This window comes from Balaenoptera ricei, chromosome 21, assembly GCF_028023285.1.
Source record: "Balaenoptera ricei isolate mBalRic1 chromosome 21, mBalRic1.hap2, whole genome shotgun sequence".
NCBI classification, from domain to species: domain Eukaryota; kingdom Metazoa; phylum Chordata; class Mammalia; order Artiodactyla; family Balaenopteridae; genus Balaenoptera; species Balaenoptera ricei.
Window position 1 is genome coordinate 34,505,733 of NC_082659.1, and position 25,361 is coordinate 34,531,093.

Here is a 25,361-nt window from a genome sequence, read left to right on the forward strand (position 1 = left end):
TCTTCCAAAAAAACTGCAGAGGAAGGAACACGCCCAAACTCATTCTAAGAGGCCACCATCACCCTGATACCAAAACCAGACAAAGATACTACAAAAAAAGAAAATTACAGACCAATATCACTGATGAATATAGATGTAAAAATCCTCAACAAAATACTAGCAAACAGAATCCAACAACACATTAAAAGGATCACACACCATGACCAAGTGGGATTTATCCCAGGAATGCAAGGATTCTTCAATATACGCAAATCAATCAATGTGATACACCATATTAACAAATTAAAGAATAAAAAGCATATATTCATCTCAATAGATGCCAAAAAAGCTTTTGACAAAATTCAACACCCATTTCTGATAAAAACTCTCCAAAAAGTGGGCATAGAGGGAACCTACCTCAACATAATAAACGCCATATGTGACAAACCCACAGCAAACATCATTCTCAATGGTGAAAAACTGAAAGCATCTCCTGTAAGATCAGGAACAAGACAAGGATGTCCACTCTCGCCACTATTATTCAACATAGTTTTGGAAGTCCTAGCCACAGCAATCAGAGAATAAAAAGAAATAAAAGGAATACAAATTGGAAAAGAAGAAGTAAAACTGTCACTGTTTGCAAATGACATGATACTATACACATAGAGAATCCTAAAGATGCCACCAGAAAACTACTAGAGCTAATCAATGAATTTGGTAAAGTTGCAGGATACAAAATTAATGCACAGAAATCTCTTACATTCCTATACACTAATGATGAAAAATCTGAAAGAAAAATTAAGGGAACACTCCCATTTACCACTGCAACAAAAAGAATAAAATACCTAGGTATAAACCTACCTAGGGATAAAAGACAAAAGACCTGTATGCAGAAAACTATAAGACACTGATGAAAGAAATTAAAGATGATACCCACAAATGGAGAGATATACCATGTATTTGGATTGGAAGAAACAATATTGTGAAAATGACTATACTACTGAAAGCAATCTACAGATTCAATGCAATCCTTATCAAATTACCAATGGCATTTTTTACAGAACTAGAACAAAAAATCTTAAAATTTGTATGGAGACACAAAAGACCCCAAATAGCCAAAGCAGTCTTGAGGGAAAAAAACGAAGCTGGAGGAATCAGACTCCCTGACTTCAGACTATACTACAAAGCTACAGTAATCAAGACAATATGGTACTGGCAGAAAAACAGAAACATAGATCAATGGAACAAGATAGAAGCCCAGAGATAAACCCATGCACCTATGGTCAACTAATCTATGACAAAGGAGGCAAGGATATACAACGGAGAAAAGACAGTCTCTTCAATAAGTGGTGCTGGGAAAACTGGACAGCTACATGTAAAAGAATGAAATTAGAACACTCCCTAACACCAGACACAAAAATAAACTAAAAATGGATTAGAGACCTAAATGTAAGACCGGATACTATAAAACTCTTAGAGGAAAACATAGGAAGAACACTCTTTGACATAAATCACAGCAATATCTTTTTTGACCCACCTCCTAGAGTAATGGAAATAAAAAACAAAAATAAACAAATGGGACCTAATGAAACTTAAAAGCTTTTGCACAGCAAAGGAAACCATAAACAAGTCGAAAAGACAACCCTCAGACGGGAGAAAATATTTGCAAACGAATCAACGGGCAAAGGATTAATCTCCAAAATATATAAACAGCTCATGCAGCTCAATATTAAAAAAACAAACAACCCAATCCAAAAATGGGCAGAAGACCTAAATAGACATTTCTCCAAAGAAGACATACAGATGGCCAAGAAGCACATGAAAAGCTGCTCAACATCACTAATTATCAGAGAAATGCAAATCAAAACTACAATGGGGTATCACCTCACACCAGTTAGAATGGGCATCATCGGAAAATCTACAAACAACAAATGCTGGAGAGGGTGTGGAGAAAAGGCAACCCTCTTGCACTGTTAGTGGGAATGTAAATGGATACAGCCAGTATGGAGAACAGTATGGTGGTTCCTTAAAAAACTAAAAATAGAATTACCGTATGACCCAGCAATCCCACTACTGGGCATATACCCAGAGAAAACCATAATTCAAAACGACATATGCACCCTAATGTTCATTGCAGCACTATTTACAATAGCCAGGTCATGGAAGCAACGTAAATGCCCATCAACAGACGAATGGATAAAGAAGATGTGGTACATATATACAATGGAATATTAGCCATAAAAAGGAACGAATTTGGGTCATTTGTAGAGACGTGGTTGGATGTAGAGAATGTCATACATGGTGAAGTAAGTCAGAAAGAGAAAAACAAATATCATATATTAACGCATATACGTGGAACCTAGAAAAATGGTACAGATGAACCAGTTTGCAGAGCAGAAATTGAGACACAGATGTAGAGAACAAACATATGGACACCAAGCGGGGAAAGTGGCAGTGTGGGGGGTGTTGGTGTGATGAATTGGGCAATTGGGATTGACACGTATACACTGATGTGTATAAAACTGATGACTAATAAGAAAGAAAGAAAAAAAAAAAAAGAATAAGGAACCTAGGAGGTAAAAGACCTGCATTTGGAAAACCATAAGACATGGATGAAAGGAACTGAAGATGACTCAGACAGATGGAAAGATATACCATGTTCTTGGATTGGAAGAATTAATATTGTTAAAATGACCATACAGATTCAATGCAATCCCTGTCAAAATACTAATGGCATTTTTTTCACAGAACTAGAAAAAATAATTTCAAAATTTATATGGAAACACAAAAGACCCCGAATAGTCAAAACAATCTTGTGAAAGAAGAAGAGAATTGGGGGAATCACACTGCCTGGCTTCAGACTATACTACAAAGCTACAGTAATCAAAACAGTACGGTACTGGCACAAAAACAGATGCACAGATCAATGGAACAGGATAGAAAGCCCAGAAATAAAACCACACACTTATGGTCAATTAATCTATAACAAAGGAGGCAAGATTATATACAATGGAGAAAAGATAGTCCCTTTAATACGTGGTGCTGGGAAAACTGGACAGCTACCTGTAAAAGAATGAAGTTAGAACATTCTCTAACACCACATACAAAAATAAACCCAACATGGATTAAAGGCCTCAATGTAAGACTGGATACTATAAAACTCCTAGAAGAAATCATAGGCAGAACACTCTTTGACATGAATTGTAGCAATATTTTTTTGGATCTGTCTCCTAAAGTAAAGGAAATAAAAACATCATAAACAAATGGGCCCTTTAAACTTAAAAGCTTTTGCACAGCAAAGGAAACCACTGAGAAAATGAAAAGACAATCTACTGAAAGGAAGAAAATATTTGCAAATGATATGGCCAATAAGGGGTTAATACCCAACATATATAGACAGCTCATGCAACTCAACATCAAAAACAAAAAAACAAACAACTGGATTAAAAAATGGGCGGAAGACCTGAAGGACATTTTTACAAAGAGGACATGCAGATGGCCAACAGACACATGGAAAAATGCCCAGCATCACTAATCATAAGGGAAATGCAAATCAAAACCATGATGAGATATCACCTCACACCTGTCAGAATGGCTATCATCAAGAAGAACACAAATAACCAATGTTGGTGAGGATGTGGAGAAAAGGGAACCCTCGTACACTGTGTATGGGAATGTAAATTGGTGCAGTCACTGTGGAAAAGAGCATGGAGGTTTCTCATAAAACGAAAAATAGCACTCCCATATGATCCAGCAATTCCACTGCTGGGTAAGTATCTGAAAGAAACAAAAACACTAATTCGAAAAGATACTTGCATCCCAATGTTCATAGCAGCATTATTTACAATTGCCAAGATAAGGAAGCAACCTAAGTGTCCATCAACAGATGAATGGATAAAAAGAGATATGGTGTATATATACAATGGAATACTACTCAGCCATAAAAACGAATGAAATTTTGCCATTTGCAGGAACATGGATGGACTTGGAGGGCATTATATTATGCTAAGTGAAATAAGTTAGAGAAAGAAAAATACTGTATGATATCAATTATATGTGGAATCTAAAAAATATAACAAACTAGTGAATATAGCAAGAAAGAAGCAGACTCATAGATGTAGAGAACAAACCAGTGGTTACCAGTGGGGAGAGGGAAGGGGGTAAGGGCAATATAGGGGGAGGGGATTAAGAGGTACAAACTATTAGGTATAAAATAAGCTACAGGGGTATATTGTACAACATAGCCAATATTTTATAACAACTATAAATGGAGTATACCCTTTAAAAACTGTGACTCACTATACTGCACAACTGTAACGTATATAACATTGTACATCAAGTATACTTCAATAAAAATAAAATAAATCAATATCAAGATCTCCCCCATGCAAGTATATACTACGAAATCCTACAAACTTTGAAGCAGCAACCCCTTTCCTGTAACTACTATCTAAACTTACACAACTGTATAAAATCTTTCAGGAAATGCAGTTCCTCGCACTGTTGCTATTATTCTTTCTGTAGACTTTTATATAGACTTCATTACATATAAGCGCTATGCTCCTCAAAGGAGGATATAAAGGGACAAATCCAGACATGTATAATTTCCTTAAGCTTACAGTCTTAATGGAACATTCCTATCAATAACTATAACTGAGAATAGAAATGACTGTGTCATCAGATAAAGTAAAGTGGATGTTTAAGAGCTGAGATTATTTCTGGTTGGTAAGATCAGGAAAGAATTCATGGAGCAGGTTATGAGCTGGGCTGTAAAGAATGGCAGGGATGTAGATTCTAAGCAGAGGTTACTTTATGAGCATCGTCCAAAAAGCCGGAAGCCATGGGGCAAGTGCAGGGAATGGCATCTAGTGGCAGCTTTGTTGACATACAGGGTGTGTGATGACAAGTACAGGGAATAAAATAGATGACTGGCACAATGTACAGAGCTTAATGACATTTTAGAGCAGAGGAGGGCTTCAAAACAGGTTAAAGTAGAGGAAAGAGGCTGGAGGCGGAGACAGTCAGGAGGCAGAAGCAGGGATGCCTGAACTCGGAGTGCAGCAGCAGGAATGGTGCGGGGCCACTGGTGGGGCCAGTTCTGCGGGAGCGAATGAGGGGCCAGAGAGGTTCAAGGATGATGGGAGCCCAGAATCTAGGAAATACTGGTGTCATTAATAGAAGTGGAGAACATGTGACGAAGTCTAGAGACAGATGATGAGTGCTGAGTGCAGAGGAAATGTCCTGCAGAAAAATGCAAATGTTGAACTGAAATCTGGGAAAGAGGGCAGAGCTGCATATAAGGTAAGAATTTTTAGATATGGCAGATGAACTCTTAAGACTGAATGAGACTGATGAGAATGGGACTTTAGTGAAAAGACAATTCTAAGTGCTGATCTTTGGGAGATACTAACATTAACGGCTAATAGGAGGAAAATGAGTCAGAGAAGGTGTGACTGGAGAGATACAAGGAAAACTGGGGGAGCACAGTGTTATATACAGTTACACACATGCACATACTTACTTATGAATGAAAAAGCTTAGCTCTTGATCTGAAGGATCACATAAGTTGATATATGGACAGCAGGGTTTTCTAAAGTGTGTTCTAGGGCAGGGGTCCCTAACTCCTGGGGATACTGGTCTGTAGCCTATTAGGAACCGGGCCGCACAGCAGGAGGTGAGTGGCGGGAGAGTGAGGGAAGCTTCATCTGCCGCTCCCCATCACTCCTCATGGCTCCCCACCGCTCGCATTGCCACCTGAGCCATCCCTCCCCGCCCCCGTCCATGGAAAAACTGTCTTCCACAAAACCGGTCCCTGGTGCCAAAAAGGTTGGGGACCACTGTTTTAGGGAACACTAGTTTTAGTAGCTGTTGAAAGGTACTTCATGATCAAAACAGGACTCAGGGATCAAAAAGGTTAGGATATTGGCCCTTTATCTACTGAAGAAATTCAAAGAGTCCATCACACTGACCCATAAACCCTTTTTGTTTTATATCCTCTAGATACAGCAGTGTATCTAGCTAGACAAGGAGCCAGCTTGAGAAATACTGATACATTGTAACATTTCAAAATTCACAGAATATTAAAACTGAAAAGGACAGCTGTGATCATTTTATCCAATTGCTTCATTTTATACATGAAGAAAGTTAATTATATGATAAATTACTGTATTGTCTTATTCTTGGTAGGTGATGAATAAATGTGGATAGGAAAGCATATGAACAAGAGAGAAATAAAAAGGAAAATGACAAATAAAATAGAAATCAGAGCTTCAAAAGCTGCAATATTAGTTACCATTTGAGAGATAACTTGCTTTATGCTTATTGTTTTAGAATATTTCACAGTGTCATCCTGAAGAGGAAACTGAGGCCTCAAGGATCACATGGCCAGTGGCCCAGCTGGTACACAACAGAGCTCGAATTCAAACCCAAATCTGTCTTACTCTTGAAATCTGGGCTCTTGAACACAATGCCCTGTTGACCTGACAAAAGGGCCAAAGAAGAATCCAGTTCTTGGGTAAACATCCACCCTCACCCATGGATAGGGCCCAAGATAAAGCTTTCTTATACCAAATTGCCACTATACATAAATGTAAATAAAACCTAATGTAGCAAATTCAATATATCAAAAATTTAGATTTACAAAACAGATCCTCAGGAGTATATTTATTTGCTTTTAAAAATAAATTTATAAAAGAACCATCAAAATATTATCTCTCACAATGTGAATATATTTATAATTATTTCATTCTATTAATTTTTTCTAGAGTAGACATCCTGCATAGGTCAAGATACGCCTTTAATATTTCAGCAAGGGTCTAAGTATATCATTTATGAAATTTTTCTAGGAAACTCACTTTCATTCATGAGAAATAAGTCCAAAAATAATCGCTTTGGACCTCAGGCCATGAATTCATATTAATTTTAATGAGTTTTCCTTGAAATGATACACTATCTTTACTTGAGTCTGGTGATATACATACACAGAAACATAGGCCATCACATATACTTGCAAATATTACAGTCTCAAACTTTTAATCCCCAATTTAAAATAGTACCACATTCCCTTACAATTAGTGAAACAATTTAAGTGGTATTGATATTTTTTAATTCATTCTAGCATGTTATACGTAAGATCTAGTCAACTGGTAAACCATTTTTCCACAGTGTGTGTTATGAAAGAATAAGATTTATTCCCACAAGTTATGATTTGTAAACCTAAGTTCACTGTAGATGGCTATGTTAGGTAACATGTCAGAAAAATATTTATGAAAGCTTAATATCAAAAATAAAATTCACATGTAGTTCTAATTAAAAAACATATTTTGCCCTAATTTCTTGATAACTTGATTAAAAATTTAGTAAAGATTCTGCTCTAACAATTTCTAAAAAATTAAATTCTTAACTGCTATATTGATTAGTGGAAATTTAACAAGAGTGGTGTTCTTGGTCTACATAGAGTTAGTTATAATTTATCTGTAATACTATCTCCCCCAAAGTATGTACCTTGAAACCTTACATTTTACTGTCAAAATAGGTTCAGGAAACATTGCAAATTCTATTTCTCTCTTACAGATTGACAATAAACATCAGCACTGTACAAGCTCCTGGAAGTTCTTCAGTTAAAAAAAAAAAATAGCTTCATTTAATCCATCATTTCTCAAGCTTATCTATCAATATCCTGGTATAATTAGTGTCACGGGAAACAGGATTAGAAAACCTTGATCTATAATGATAAGAAGGAGATAATTAGAATAAGTGTATGGTACCCAAATCATCTGTATTAGATTTTGGAATTTATGTAATTTTATCGTATTTTGTTTTTGAAAGCTATTTTTTATAAAAAGATAATTGATTGCATACAGGCACAGCAAACAGCTTAAAATAAGAATAGGAGCATGCTGGGTACCAAGAAAAAGACATGGGATACTCAGGGTTTATGTGTCTTACACAAAGTAGGTAAGACACTGGTGTAAAATGAGAACAGTCGGTGCAATTAACCCTTCTCCAGGGTCATCGCTAAGGCACAAAGAAAGACAGTAAGAAAAGAGCAAGTAGTTCATTTACTAAAAGGCTGACATGCAGCATACTTACACTGCCCATTCAAGCTTCTCATTCTTGATTGAGTTGTACAGAGCCTGTAAAGAGAGAAAACAAGATGGAATTATTCTTTTCATCCTGTTTCACATTTTGCGTTCAGCAAATGGCCAAAGCCAAAAGGCTTGAGTGAGTCAGCAAGCAACTCCCAGGGCCCTTGTGGGTCATCCTATTGGTACTGCAGACATGAAGAAAACACAGGTGAGGCTAAGGAGCACAGGGCAGGTAGAGCTCTGTGAAGGAGAGAGACTTTTCATGAAGTAAAAAATGTCATTTGTAAGACACACAACACTGTACTACATTTTACCACAGTAAAATATAGGACATGATTAAAATTAGACCATGTGCTCTATTTTTCTTATTCAAAATATGGTCTTATAGTTTCACTGCTTTGGAAATTTCAATATCCATACCTTTTCATTAATGGAATAAATATAACTGTTTTCATAACAACTTAATGAGTAAGATACATGGAAGGGAGACTGAAGTCCAATTATGGGAGACTATCTTAGAATAATTTCAGAGTTTCTATACCAATGACTTAAACAGCTTTTTGTTTTGTTTTGTTTTTTTGTTTTTTTATTGGGGTAAAGTTGCTTTACAATGGTGTGTTAGTTGCTACTGTACAGTCAAGTGAATCAGCTATATGTACACGTATATGCCTTCTTTGTTGGATTTCCTTCCCATTTAGATCACCACAGAGCATTGAGTTCCCTGTGCTGTATAGCAGATTCTCATTAGTTACCTATTTTGTACACAGTAGTGTATATATGTCAATCCCAATCTCCCAATTCATCCCTCCCTCCCTTTCCCGCCCTCGGGGTCCATATGTTTGTTCTCTACATCTGTGTCTCTATTTCTGCTTTGCAAATAGGTTCATCTGTACCACTCTTTTAGATTCCACATATATGCGTTAATATACGATATTTGTTTTTCTCCCTCTGACTTCACTCTGTATGACAGTCTCTAGGTCCATCCACGTCTCTACAAATGACCCAGTTTCATTCCTTTTATGGCTGAGTAATACTCCATTGTATCAGAATGGCCATTATCAAAAAATCTACAAACATTAAATGCTGGAGAGGGTGTGGAGAAAAGGGAACCCTCTTGCACTGTTGGTGGGAATGTAAATTGTTACAGTCACTATGGAGAACAGTATGGAGGTTCCTTAAAAAACTAAAAATAGAATTACCATATGACCCAGCAATCCCACTACTGGGCATATACCCTGAGAAGACCATAATTCAGAAAGAGTCATGCACCACAATGTTCATTGCAGCTCTATTTACAATAGCCAGGACATGGAAGCAACCTAAGTGTCCATCAACAGATGAATGGATAAAGAAGATGTGGCACATATATACAGTGGAATATTACTCAGCCATAAAAAGAAATGAAATTGAGTTATTTGTAGTGAGGTGGATGGACCTAGAGTCTGTCATACAGAGTGAAGTAAGTCACAAAGAGAAAAACAAATACTGTATGCTAACACATATATATGGAATCTAAAGAAAAAAAAATGGTTCTGAAGAACCTAGGGGCAGGACAGGAATAAAGATGCAGATGTAGAGAATGGACTTGAGGACACGGGGAGGGGGAAGGGTAAGCTGGGATGAAGTGAGAGAGTGGCATGGACTTATATACACTACCAAATGTACAATAGATAGCTAGTGGGAAACAGCTGCATAGCACAGGGAGATTAGCTCGGTGTTCTGTGACCACCTAGAGGGGTGGGATAAGGAGGGTGGGAGGGAGACGCAAGAGGGAGGGGATATGGGGATATATGTATATGTATAGCTGATTCACTTTGTTATACAGCAGAAACTAACACACCATTGTAAAGCAATTATGCTCCAATAAAGATGTTAAAAAAAAAAAAAAAAAAGCCACATGCACCCCAGTGTTCACTTCAGCACTATTCACAATAGCCAGGTCCCGGAAGCAAGCTAGGTGTCCATGGACAGAGGAATGGATTAAGCAGCTTTTATCGGTCCCACCTCCTGACTCTGCTTTACAGTTGGTGAGTGTCGCACTGGCGTGTGCGGTGGTGCAGCAGACAGAAAGCTTCCTTGGAGCCTCCGGGAGAACAGTGACGCAGTCCAGGCAGCAGAAGACTGCCCCACCACACCTCCCTGCTCTGGCGTCACGTGTAAGCTCCTTGTAATCACGTTGTTCCACTACAGCTAATCCAAGAAAATGCTACCCACACCTCTAGTTTCTTACTTTTGAGTGAGATGTTATAAAGAAAACACAAGTGCATCTCTAAGATATAAAACCAAAACAGCAAATTGCGTTGAAGAGAGGACTATGTGCCTAATAACATGATGCAGTGGGAACATTTTTCTTTAAAGAAGGATTTGGACTTACGACACTCATCTCATTCACTCTGAGATGGGAAAAGGGGGACCAGATGCCATCCAACCCCTCATCTTCCACACGAGGAAATGGTAAGTTCATAACGTTTCCCAGGCAGCAGAGCAGAGGCAGAACTGCCTTATAGATCTACCTTCTAAGCGTAAGAGGCAGTCTACATGTGTGTGATCAGAAAGACTGCAGCCAGGTAGTGAACTCCCTTTCTAGCAAAGCACGTCCCAATTCAGGACAAAGATGCTTAGTTACAGATTTTATATTATTTAAGATGCAATACATGTATCCTTAGCTAGTGTCTTGACAGACTCCATGGGAGTTCTTCAGTGTGGCTACAGTAGTCAGTTTACCTACTGGATAATTATGGTAGCTAATAAAATTTAGGACACATTTCATCATTATCAGGGTATGGTAAAACGTGTCCTCAAATACAGAAATGGTAAAACATCAAAAGAAAATAAGGGGTAAATCAAGGCACAAAGACCATGCTATAAATTGGATGTTCTTTTCGAAGAACTCAAATTCACTCAAGAACTAGGACAACCTACTATATAGCTAATGTCTCTTGAGGCTGCATGTACAAAAGTGCAGAGTCAATGTCTAGCTCCAGCCTCAGGAGACTCTTGCTGATAAGTGTCTTTACATGAATTCTATTACTTGTAGAAGCCGTCCTGAACCCACAAATAATAGTGGGCTTTTCAGAAGAGACAGACCATTAAAGGTTCTTTGCACACTATCACACTCAATACTAACCAGAGTAATTTAACAATATGGTAAAGATAAAAAAACTATCTGTTCATAAAAGTAGAAAATGATATCTAAGCAAGTAGAAATTTTCCAATAAATTCAATTCTGCCCTAGATCAATTTTTTTTTCAAATTTTTTGCCTGTGAGAATATTTTCTTGAAGAAAGAACTGAGTTTCAAATGAGAAGATTCTTGTTACCCTGTCAGCTGCACATCACACAACAAACTCTATTATAAAGCGTCTTGTAAAATTCAACAAACTTGCTATATTGTAGGTCAAGTCCTCTTTGTGTAAATGATAATGCAACAAATCTAAACAGGGGATGTTATCCTTATCCTTTTCAATGAATAAATTACAAAGGGACTTTCCTGAATCTTTTTAGTGCTTTATGATAGTCCATTATTTCTCTTAAAAAAGGAAAATTTGCTTTGCAAATGCATCCAACACTCATATACCCTGATCACAACTGCCTACCCTTGTATCTACTTCACTTCGTTAGGAACTGAAGTCCCTTGATTCCCCCTCATCTCCAGCCAACAGTCCTCACATCCTTTCCCAGGCAGCCCATCACCTCAACCAGTCTTGATGGTATTTTCCACTTCTTTGTCTCATGGCCTTTCTGTTGTACCTGAAAAGAAACACTGTAACTCTTGACCAATCCTATTCTGACTTCACATTATATTAGTTAAGGTTTCTTTAGCTTCAAATTCAAAAATCTAAACTCTACCTTAAGGGTAAGGGGGACCTAACGTTTATGTAGCCAAACCATAAAAAAGATCCAGATGGAGCTGGCCACAGGGACACAGGAATTTAAAACTCTGCCCCCTTGTCAACCATTTCTCAATAAAATTGGAAAAAAAACATAAACTCTGCCCCCTCTCCTCTCAACTCTCCTCTTTCCATCCCAAACATCCCCAATCCCTGTTTCTTTGCTGCACAAGAAACAATAAACATGTCCATATCAACAGCACCCATTCACATCTTTGTATTTCTCAATATGAGGAACCCACAGTTCTTTTCTCCCAGCTCCAGTTTGAAAAGATTCCAGTTGGTATGATGTAGGCCACCTGTCCTCCCCACTGATCAATCCACGTGCCTGGGAGATGAGGAGTTATGATTTGGCCCTTCCCTGCAGTCAAGGGGGCTGGGGTATCTATTACAGAGGGGTGGCGCTGACTGGCCGCAAGTGCAGTCCTCCTGAGCTCCTGGTAGGCGACTAATTCAACATTAACAGAGAACATTAGACAACAGTACACATGAACATCTCACACTTCCGCAGAGCATTCATTCATGAGCCTCCTTTAACTTTTTTGCCATTTTCCCTGAAATGTATCTGCACTGGCATCTGTTCTTTCCTCCTTTCTGACAGGAAGGGAAGGGGTGTCCCATGCCTGCCAAGCTAAGCCTCTAACACAGGTCCTGACCTTCCCTTTCTGGGGTAATAGCTCTTCCTTTACCTGCTCCTCTCTATCAGCTTTCAAACCTGTGCAGGTCTCTCCAAACCCCATCTCTGCAATTTAGTTTCCACCCTTTGTTCCTCAGAACCTCTCCTGAGAGAAGTTTCAGCAATTCTTATCTCCGCTTGATCTGTTCTCTTCAATCTAGTTTCCATCCCTGTTCCTCCATTAAAACTTATCACAACAAATTCATCGGCTTTCCTTGTTCAAGGCCACTCTAGTGTTCTGTATCTCTTCGCCTTCAGCAGCACTGAATACTCTCAAATATTGAATATATTCTTCCTTATTTTCTGTGATACAATACATAGTTTCCTGAATTTTCTCCTATCTCCTTTGACAATCCTTCTCCTTACTCATATCTTCCTCATCTTATCCCTTAAATGTGGCCGAACCTAAGGGTTTATCTTCAGCCCATGTGAACTCCTGTGAAGTTCAGATTCATGTGTCACAAAGCATCACAAACTCCGTAAAAAGGAACTAACTAGTACATGAAGGCCTAATAGTGAAAGTGTACTCTCAATCTTAGTAAACCCCGTTGATATAAAACATTTAATTTCTGGAGTACAGAAACACTACACATAAAGCCCAAGGATGGGTAGTTTATGGTGATATAAAACATGCCCAAGTCAGAATCCTAGGAATGCCAACATTTTTCTATCAATTGTTCCATTCAAAATACTTTTACATATCTTTCTACCACACAATTAAGGAAGCTGCAGGTTAAAATCATCTTTACTACCAATCTTGTACCTGCCTACTAATGGCAGAAGAACAAGCCTTTTAGTAATAATGTTTTTAGGACAAATTGTTAAAACTCAAGAAACAACAAAATGGAATTTCAGAGCTGAAAGGGGCCTTAGAGATCATGAGATAAATTCTTCCTTTTGTAGATGGGGAAAATGAAGCCCCATGTTTAAAAAATTCTCTCAAGGCCCTATAGCTAGTTTTCATAAAGTTTGACTCAGAAATTACATTTCTCTCAGAAATCAAGTGACTACATTCAACTAACTACATTCTATCCTTTCAACTACCTAAATTCTTTCCTATCAGCTAACTATAGCTAACTACATTCTCTCTCCTAAAACCAAACTTGACAGCATCGTAAATGCCTGGCTTAGGTCAAGTCAAGGCTCACGTGAAAGGGAAGAAGGCTCGTGCCTCTCCTGGAATCGAGTCACGTAATGCTGGTCACTGTGATATTCTCTTCTTAAAGACGAGCTTTAAACAAGAGCCACCGTTGCTGGGACACATGCTTGGGATGCCTTCGTCAGTGAGGATGATGGTTTGCTGCACTGATCGTATACTCCCACTCCACTTATGACCAAAGGTATTTGCCATACGAATGGCTGCAATTGGAGGTGTATTCGACAGCTTAGTAAAATAATTTATCTCTAGCTATGTGAGAGGTTATCTGATCTAGGTCCAAGAAAGCAAGATTTGTGGGTAAACACTGTCACAGAAGGCTTCCATTTCCCTGTGGCCATGAATTGGTAGCTGGAGACAAGTGGGGGAAAGGGACCAAATCAATCTCAATGGGCCAGAGCAGCCCATATAAATTATATGTAGTGAGGTGATAGCCAGCTGTCTCAGGCTAAATAATGGACCCCCCAAAAGATATCCAAGTCCTAAACCCCAGAACCTGAAAATGTTTCTGCATTCCACAAAAAGTTTGCAAACACAATTAAGTTAATGATCTTGAATGGGAGAGAATATCTGGGCTGAGTGGTGTCTCTATAAGAAGGCAGCAGAGAGAGATTTAACAAGGACAGAAGAGAAGGTAACATGAAGATGGACAGAGAACTTGAAGTGATACAGACACAAACCAAGGAATGCTGGCAACCACCAGAGGATGGAAGAGCCAGGGAAGAGATTCTCTCCTAGACCCTCTAGAGGAGCGCAGCACTGTCCACACCTTGATTTCAGACGCCTGGCCCCCAAAGTTGTGAGAGAATAAATTCCTGTTGTTTTAGAACACCAAGTTTGTGGTAATTTGTTGCAGCAGCCCTAGGAAATTAACACACGAGGTATAAATGGAAGACAGATATCTGAATAAAGAATGATCATACCCACAGGTTGATTTCCAGAAACTTTTCCAGAGTCAGTCCCCAGGTAAAACACAGTTGTCTACCAGAGTGCTCTCAACTGAAAGTATGAGGGTATGTGCCAGAATCAGCCAATGAACTTTTTAAAATATTGATCACTGAGTCCCATCCCAGATCTACTGAATCAGATTGGCAGATTAGGAACCTAAACATGAATATTTCCAAATGATCCACAAATAACTCTGATACAAACCCTTGGTTAAAAATCACTGCTTTGTGATTTCTTCTTTCTTCTAACTGAAATTCCTGCAACTTAACCCAGGAGCTAGACAATAATCAAATACCTCCACTGAGACTAAAGAGGACAGAATGATTCCTCAAAGTTGAAGTTCATCATTTTTAAGAATGAGAAAGCAAAGTAACTTGCTTAAATTACAGAGATCAAGGTATCTTGGTCTAAATTTACTTTTAAGTCTTTGTTCTTCAACTTTTAATTGCTTCTCATCGAGATGATAAAATGCAATTTTATTCAAGGCTTAGCACCATCTTTGACAGCCCACACACGGTTCTCTGAAGCTTTCCCTATTACCATGCATCGGGTAACCATGAGTCTCTTTCTCTCCAGAAGCATATTTTGCAATCTATGAAATTCGTGTATTTTAGTTCAATCATCTCTCAACTCCAATGATTTTCCTTTCTCTGTGCTCCTTGAATTACTATGAAAAGTGTAGGGGATAACACAACTTTTAGTTTCCCTTCGTGAGACTGACAGTGACCACAGTGAAATTTGTACCCAAGAATTATGACACCATCAACACCATGGCTATCTTGTTCAAGCGCAATGCTGCTTCATGCAGATATTCAGATCAAGCAGACTTCTGAGTATAGAACTAAATATGCAACACTCTGGAAAACGTTATCAGAGAAAGACTGTATTTGAAAAAGACATTGGTTAAAAATTAATAAATCTAGTTGCCATATGAATTTCAAATTGGTTAGAAAAACTCAAAATATCTTAAAGCAATGGCCCTCAACTTTTATTTTCTTCCCTATACCTTAAAATAATATTGAGAAACTGCATTACTCCCTCATAAAAGAGGGCTTCCCTAAAACCAATATTTAGAATTGACTCTTTGTTTGCCCCTCTACCTGTGGAAGTTGCTACACCCGTGCAACAGACCAAATAAAGTTATGGGTGAGAACTGTGCCACCTCCTTCTTTTTTTCTTTTCCTTAAGTGGCAGAAGGCAATTGTCAAGCAGAAGTAAAAAAGGATAAACAGCCTGAAACTCTGACCACAAGAGTATTCATAGGTAGATCCATTTTAGGGAGAAGAACATATAAAAGATGAGTTTCTGGAAACTGATTCCCATACCCAGTGGAAAGTTTTCATGTACCCAAGTTTAAAGAACACGACATTAAAGAACAGATATTAACAATCAACCTTGCAGGCATTCCTCTCTTTAGCTCTCATTCAGGGTGACAAAAGCATGCTCAATATAAATAACTTATTCTGAGTTTGGCATTTTCCCACATCTATAGTCAGATCTATTTTTTGGATCCAGTCACCATGTAAACAGAGTCAAAATCTATGTCCTGGAGAGTTAACTTACCACATGTTGTGGCGCACTTACAAACCCAGCCAGCAATGGCAGAAACATCTAACCATTAAGTGTCTGACTCTACTGTGGAGATGAGCCAACGCCAAACCACAACAGATACCACGACAGTAACATAAAAGCACTCGCCTTACTGAAAGGGAATCTGAAGTACAATTAATATGCATGATTCATCACATAACAAACACTTGTGAGTACATCTATAGGCCATAGTGGCATTATGCTAGGTGTAGAAGAATCCACTCTGCCTTCAGGGGCCTCTTATGTAAGGATAACAAAACGTACTGCTAATCCTGACTGAACTTGACCTAATGGAGAATTAGCTAGCAGAATCAACTTTTTACTTCCTGCCATCAATGTGCAAGACACTTTCACACATAGTATCTAATATGTGACATCATATTACAAGTAATTTTTAGAGAAATATTTAATAGAAGAGAGAACAGATCCAGCCTCAGGATCTAAGAATTTGAGGGGAGGAGGGGGTTCGACAATCACGAACTTGCCCTTTCAAGACAAATAATTTCATTTACCTGGCCTTCATTTTCTAAATATGTGCTATGAGAGGGTTGCATAAGGTTACCTTTTTTGACCCCCTTCCAGATCTACCATTCTATGATTCCACTTCAAAAGGATATCAGAAATCACCTGGTCAAACTCTCAAACTAGTTCTTTCCCTAGTCCCTACTCCCTTTTCCTGTGTCCCTCACTTATTTTTCCCCATGGTTATTGATTAGTAGCATCACTATCTGCTCCCAAATCCCAGGTATGACTCTATAAATTAGGAAATAACATTGATTTTTAAATTGCATATGAAAAAAATGAAAAAGGGAAAGAGGGAGGAAGACTGATTCCCTAAGAGGGAGGAACGGCAAGTGGGGCTCGCCTGATTGCCTACTGTCAAATGTATCTTTGTGAGCTAAAATAGGAACCACCCTTCCTTATCACCAAAGGGGGGAAGATGCAGCCAAAGATAATACTAAATACGCACACCTACCAAAAGATTTGGTGAGCAGCTCTGGAGGTGCACTCAACCAAACCTGAAAGGGAACAAAAATGTTCCCTTTATTACCATTTATGCTGACACAGTACTCCAAACTATTACATATATATATATATATATATATATATATATATATATACACACACACACACACACACATATATACACACACACACACACACACACACACACACATATTCTTTCATTTCATTCATTCTGAGGGTAGAATTGGTCAATAAGGTATCATGAGTATTTCTACAGAGCGTATTCCTCCTAAAGTGCCTTTTCTACACCTTATGATTACCTTCCATTTTACTGGCTGCTGTGTCTTAAGGAAAGTTTCTTAACTAGGATATTTCAAATAACATTATTCAAAATGTAAATGTATTTAAATACAAAATAGCCACTAAGTTCCTTTTTCTAAATTGAGGTATAATTGACATATAACATTATATTAGGTTCAGGTGCACAACATAATGATTTGATATTTGTACTAAGCTCCTTTTTGAGCAAAAACTTAAGTAGAAAGAATTTTTTTCTCCTTGTTAATACTGTAAACATATCCCTCAACATAATAAAAGCCATATATGACAAGCCCACAGCTAACACCCAAAATGGCTGCATCAATTTACATTAAAAAACTGAAAGCTTCCCCTCTAATGTCAGGAACAAGACAAGGATGCCCATTCTCACTGCTTTTATTCAACATAGTATTGGAAGTCCTGGCCAGAGCAATTAGGCAAGAGGGGGAAATAAAAGGCATTCAAATTGGAAAAGAAGAAGTAAAATTGTCACTATTTGGAGATGACATGATATTATGTATAGAAAAACTTATAGACTCCACAAAAAAAACTTCTAAAACTAACTTAAAAATTCAATTAAGTTGCAGGATATGAAATCAATATACAGAAATCTGTTGATTTCTATACACTAATAATGAACTATCAGAAAGAGAAATGAAGAAAACAGTCCCATTTATAATTTCATCAACAAGAATAAAATACCTAGGAATAAATTCAATAAAGGAAGTGAAAAACCTATGCACTGAAAATTATAAGACACTGATGAAAAACATTGAAGATGACCAAATAAATGGAAAGATATTCTGTGTTCATGGATTGGACGAATTAATATAATTAAAATGTCCTATATTACCCAAAGCAATCTACAGATTCAATGCACTCCCTATCAAAATCCAGTGGCATTTTTTTCACAGAAATAGAAGAAAACAATCCTAAAATTTGTGTGGAGGCACAAAAGACCCCGGATAGCAAAAGCAATTTTGAGAAAGGACAAAAAAAGCTAGAGGCATTACACTCCCTGATTTCAAAATATATTACAAAACTATAGTAATCAAAACAGTATGATAGTGTCTTTATTCCCGTCTTGCCACTAGGTTCTTCATGACCTTTTTTTTTCCCCTTAGATTCTATATATATGTGTTAGCATACTGCATTTGTTTTTCTTTCTGACTTACTTCACTCTGTATGACAGACACAGTGACATAAAAACAGACATGTAGATCAATGGAACAGAATAGAGAGCCAGAAATAAGTCCACACATATATGGTCAATTGATTTATGACAAAGGAACCCTGACTATACAATGGGGAAAGGACAGTCTCTTCAATAAATGGTGTTAGGAAAACTGAACAGCCACATGCAAAAGAATGGAACTGGACCACTATCTTACACCATATACAAAATTTAACTCAAAATGGATTAAAGAGTTGAATATAAGACCTGAAACCATAAAGCTCCTAGAAGAAAACATAGGCAGTAAACTCCTTGACATTGGTCTTGGTGATGAGTTTTTGGATTTGACACAAAAAGCAAAGGCAACAAAAGCAAAAATAAATAAGTGAGACTGCTCAAACTAAAAAGCTTCTACACAGCAAAGGAAATCATCAACAGAATGAAAAAGCAATGAACTGAATGAGAGAAAGTATTTGCAAACATTAGGTCTGATAAGGGGTTAATATCCAAAATATACAAAGAACTCACACAACTTGATCACAAAAAACAAACAAACAACTCAATTAAAATATGGGCAAGGGATCTGAAGAGACATTTTTTCAAAGAAGACATATAGATGGCCAACAGGCAAATGAAAATATACTCAACATCACTAATCATCAAGGAAATGCAAATCAAAACCACAATAAGACATCACCTCACCCCTGTCAGAATGGCTGTTATCAAAAAGACAAGAAATACCAAGTGTTGGCCAGGATGTGGAGAAAAGGGACTCCCTGTGCACTGTTGGTGGGAATGTAAATTGGTGCAGCCACTATGGAGAACAGTATGGAGTTTCTCACAGAAATTAAAACTGGAACTGCCATATGATCCTGCAGTCCCACTTCTGGGTATTTATTGAAGGAAACAAAAACGCTAATTTTAACATATACTGAAAAGACATATGGACTCCTACGTGCACTGCATTATTTTATTTATAATATCCAAGATATGGAAACAATGTACGTGTCCATGAATGGATAAACTGCTTCCTCTCTCTCTCTCCACACACATACACGCACACATACATACATACACACACACACACATACACACACATACAAAGGAAAATTATTCACCCACAAAAAATGAAATCTCGCCATTTGCAATAAGATGGATGAAGCTTCTGAGTGTTATGCGAAGTGAAATAGGTCAGAAGGAAAAGATAAATACCATGTGATCTCATATACGTGGAATCTAAAACAAAAAACACACAAAAACCCCAAGGTCATATAGAGAAAAGATTGGTGGGGTTGCCAGAGGGGTGGGGTAGGGATGGGGGAGTGGGAGAAATGAGCAAAGGGGGTTAAAAGGTAGAACCTTCCAATCATAAGATAAATAAGTCATGGGGATGTAATGTGAAGCATGGTGACTATAGTTAACAATACTGTGCTGCATATTTGAAAGCTGTTAACAGAGATCTTAAAAGTCCTCATCAAAAGAAAAAAATTTTTTGTAACTATGTAAGGTGATGGGTGTTAACTAGACTTACAGGGTGATCATTTCACAATGTATGCAAAGATCAAATCATTATGTTGTATGCTGAAACTAACATAATGTTATATGTCAATTATACCTCAATTTAAAAAAAAACCTGTAAACATATCCTAATGAGTTGATTTGAATATCAAGTCTAAATGTTGGTCCAATATCAAAAAACTGACTAAGACTCATCAGCAAGCAGGTAACATAGCTGAGTACAGTAGCCAGGGAGATACTCTTGGGAATTAGAGAAAGCCCCATCTAGAGGGGCGGGTGACACTCAGCTGTAGCCTGATTTCAACCAGGTGGGAATGTGGATTCACTATGGCTAGCTCTTATTATTTTTCAGAAGTAGCTAGAAGTACAAAGTACTCAAGGCTCACAAATTTTCAAGTGTGGCAACAAAAAGAGCAACAAAAACAAACAAAAAACCCCCACTGTGGGCCAGACTAAACACATCTGTTATCCAACAGGACATCAGGGTTGAAATTCTGATTAGAATGAAGTTATCAGAAAACTGTCGGGAAAGAACAATGAGAATCCCAAATAGAGAATAGATACAGCACAACTTCCTGGTTTATGATTTAGAGACTTAACACTTCTGAATATTGGATGTTTCACTTGATGAGATTTCTCTGACTCTGTGATGATGCTCTAGCCATTTCTCAATAGCTGATACTCCACTGATGATAATAATATAGCCATCTATGAGGCCACACTACGTGACACATCGTGCTAAGAGAGTTATTTCTACTTAACCTCACTGAGTCCTCACAGCAACTGTATGAATGAGGTATTATTATCCCTACTTTAGAAATGACATACCTAATGCTCATAAAGGTTAAGTAATCTGCCAAAGGTCATAGAGCAGAGCTGGGGATCTGAAGACAGGTCTGTCTGAAGCCAAAGTCTGTGCTTGTAAAGTCTGCCCTAATCCTGATGCAATACTGACATATATAACATACTATAACATGGTATATATACAGTATATATAAAATGTTTTAACACAGATTGAGCAATAGATTTTACAACTTCAATAAATGCTTTGGTGTTAAAAACTTACTAGATGCTAGTTTACAAATTTAAAAACAAACAATGCTATTCAGACTCTTCCATTTCTTCGCCTTTTACTTTCTGTTATATCAGCTCAGGACTTGTTATTTAGTTTATTTAAAAGTAATGTTTCCACAAGGACAGATATCCACGATCCTGAGTTCTTACCTGAGAAAACAGCGTACCTGTGCTGACGGTCAGTCATTCCATTCTCCTTTAACCTGTCATGCATCTCTGTCACCTGTGTGCTCCAACTGCCTATGTGGCATGCCTGCTTGACTCACTGTACTGCTCTAGCGTACAGTAACCACAACAAATATTTTATCCTAACATATGCTGATAGGTCAGGGGAAAGTATTTTTTATAACTACTAAACAATGATAAGATTGCATTTTTTTTTCTATAATAGTATTGTATACAGTATAAGTACTTACACAGAATAGTATTTTTTCATAACTATTAGAAGACTAGTTCATGTTTGTGACATGACCAGTATAGTATAACATAACAGTTGTAACAACTTTAACAATATTGTAGAAATAAATCTCTTAAAACTATTCACTCATTCATTCATATATTCAGTCAACTGAGTCTCTACTACCTGCCAGGTGGGCAGGTTGTCAGGTACTCATACAGGCATTGAAAGCCCAGTGGTGAACAACACGGGCATCGAACTTAGATTTAGTGGGGGTAGAAACAGACAGTAAAAGAATAAGAGAACAAATAAAGATTATTCTGCCATTTTCTGGTAGGCTGCCAAAGAATTATTATAAGGTAATTAAAATAAGGTAACAATAACTCAAAAAGTAGCTTTAGACTGGATGGTTGAAAAAGCCTCTCTGCAAGGAAATTTAGGGTGTAAGCAACAGCCATAGGAAGATAAAGGGAAAGAGCTCCTGGCATAACTGAGCCTGGTGGGTCTGAGAAACAAACAAGGCCAGCATGGCTAGAGCACGGTGGCCTGAGATGTGGGTCCTGACAAGGACAAAGAGGTAACCATGTCACACAGGGTTTTTGACCAGAAAACAAGGGTTAATTCCGCGTGTGTTGGGCAAGCACTGGAGGATTTTAGCAGTAGAGTGACCACTTAAAGGTCGCCCTGGCCGCCAAGTGGAGAAAGGACTGGAAGAGAGCAAGGGGAGCTGCAGCGAGACTGGCGGTGTCTGGTGAGGGGTGGTGTGACTGGGCTTGGGGGGGCAGCAGTGCAGACTGGGGAGGTATCAGACCATTTTCCTAAACTGTGGGAGAAGGACGGCCCATTTTCACACACCTCAAGCACAAATAAAAAATTGGGTAAGACAGTTTCAACAGTGGCACCAGAGACAGACTGCTATCCATTAGTATTTAAAGTCATTTAAGCTAAAACTGGGGTAGCTATATTAGAATATACGGTTAAAGGGGAAAAGTAAGGTGCAAAACAGTCTCTTTAGTATGTTCCCACCTTGTGGAAAAAATGTATCTATGTTTGCTCTCACTACATCTCTGAAAGGATACAGAAGAAACCACTGCTGAGATTTCCTTTGTAGAAGGCAACTGGGGGAATGGAGTGGGAGAGAGAATTTTCCATGGATAACCTTCCGTACTATTTGAATGTTTACCACACCATAAATGCTTTACTTCTTCAACTAAAAATCTAGATACTATATTTTAAACTCCTCACACATGTGATCAAGACTCTGCTTCTCTTTAGTCCCCACGATGCCTCGTAAATTGTCTTGACCACGGCATGTGTTTTAAAGAAACAGGTGTTGAGAAGACAAGGACCTCGGTGATGATGACCCTGACACCATGACTCCCATCAGGGAGGCCACAGCACAGAACAAAGAACAGTGGACTAGAAATCAGTTCACTTGTATCAAACCTGCCCCTTCCATCAGCTGTGTGACTTTAGGCCACTAACACTAGCCTTTGGTTGCTTCATCGGTAAAGATAAGATAACAACAATCTACCTCATAGAATCGTGAGGATGAAATCAAGCTGTCAATATGAAAACATCTGTACTTTGTAAAGCAACACATGAATGAAAGGTACTATTGTTACATACAGCCCATGCTTGTCCTACTCAAGACTTTACAGGACACGTGAAGTAAACATCCAGAATCCATCCATTCCATTCCCCATGCCAAGCATGCTGGGCCTGTGGAGAATCACTTATTTTGAATCAAACTGGCAGTTTGGCATCATAGACAAATATGGCAACAACTAACATTTACTGAGTAGTTAACAAGTGCCGGGACCTGTACATGTATGACACTGTTCACTCTTCACCACCACCCATGGGTACTATTCCCATTTTACAGATGAGGAAAATGGGGTGCAGAGAGGGTAAAGAGAGTGTTATTAGGTGGGAGATCTCAAAAAGGAATCATAGGCAGTTTGATTCCAAAGCCTTTTAAATTTTTTCCTTGACTTTTTTTCCCTTGAAAAATCTAGGCTTTCACTTCCTGTCTTCACTTTGGGGCAGAGGAGCTTGAATCTGTTATATAATTCTCCCTCTAAAACCGACAACAATAAGAGTACACGTCTCTGACCACTCAGACTAGTATACTATTCTCCCAAGAGAACTCCAACCTGGACGGCTAAAACTGTTTGCAGCTACAGTCCCGCTTTAGGACATGCTAGGCTGGGTGTCTGACAACTGAGAAGATATGATCCATACAGGTGACATTTATTGAGCTGCTACATGCTGAGCACTTATGTGTACTATTTCATTTAACTCTCTACAACCTATGAAATAAGTATGACTTATTCCATCTCACTGATCTCAAAGCTATAGAGTAGGCAGATTGTTACTTGCTGCAGGTTGTAGGGTACCAGATCAAATGCAGGAGGCCAGTTAAATGTGAGCTTCAGATAAACAATGACTAACTTTTTTCAAGCATAGGTATTACCCCCCAAACTTTGCATGAGGCATACTTATACTAAACATTATTTATTACTTACCTGAAATTCAAGTTTAACTGGGTGTTTTGTATTTTTATTTGCTAAATCTGGCAACTCTCCCCGGTGACAGAGTTCCAGTGGCAAAACTGGAACTCACACATAGGACCATCTGCCTCCAGAGCCCAAGTTTTTATTCACTGCTTTACAACTCTTGTCCTTCCCAAGATAGACTTGCTGTGACTATGTCAAAACCCTCCTGGGAAGAGGATATGTATCTCAAGTAGAAGAGGAATTTACTGAAGTACCAATGGAAAGATTACAACATATATTCTGAAAAGATCTTCATCTTCAAACCAATGTGGGCATTAAAAACTAATGTCCAAAAACATTATGTAGATTGATTTAATGTAGCAATCATCAGAGCCTGATAGCTTGGAAAAAGTTAATGTAATGATAGTCTTAGTAAATCACCACCTTCTTCCATAAGAGTTAAGGTCCAAAGTATTCTTCAGCGTATGTAACTATTCTCTGACCTGTATAAGCACCATGATTTTCAAATTCATTGTCTTCATAGACATCTCCTGATTTTGCTTTTAATTCTTATACTCGAATCCTCTGATTTATTTATCAAAACTTGTCTGGATTTGGATAGCTGCGCCATACTTTTGAAAAACATAACAATAACCAATATTTTCAAAGAAGATTCTGGATTGTACTTGCCATATCTGTTATTAGACCCTCTTGTTGTAAGCCTTACTTGTTGGGAAGTGGCAGGCACATACCATAATAAAGGAAGCTTCATAATTTTAGTACATAAAGAAAACATAAATTCCAAATGACCTTGTAAATTACATGCAGTAAGTTTTTAAACACCTGAGAAAATGATCAATTATATTTAATGATTTTGGACATGATGATAAAGTTAATGTACACAGTTAAAAAACTGCTTGCTGAGTAACATGCAGAGTTCTTTTTATAAATGGCTTATAAAAATGATTCCTGGGGGACTCTGACATTTAGAGAGAACATCAGGCATGGCATTTGTTCTCTGTCATTTCCATGCATTAGACAAAGTAATGAAGACAAACCAAATGGAAACAGATTTCATCCAAAACAATCAA

The 25,361-nt window shown here is 38.0% G+C and overlaps 1 protein-coding gene across 11 annotated transcripts in view; it reads right to left on the reverse strand.

Moving 5' to 3' along the window:
- PSD3 (pleckstrin and Sec7 domain containing 3) overlaps positions 1-25,361 on the reverse strand; it is a 585,012-nt gene that overhangs the window by 244,666 nt on the left and 314,985 nt on the right. For all 11 annotated transcript variants that reach the window (XM_059909726.1, XM_059909725.1, XM_059909723.1 and 8 more), the window contains one exon: positions 8,071-8,114. In XM_059909726.1, the coding sequence (XP_059765709.1) occupies positions 8,071-8,114 (44 nt within the window). The remainder of the gene's footprint in view (positions 1-8,070; positions 8,115-25,361) is intronic.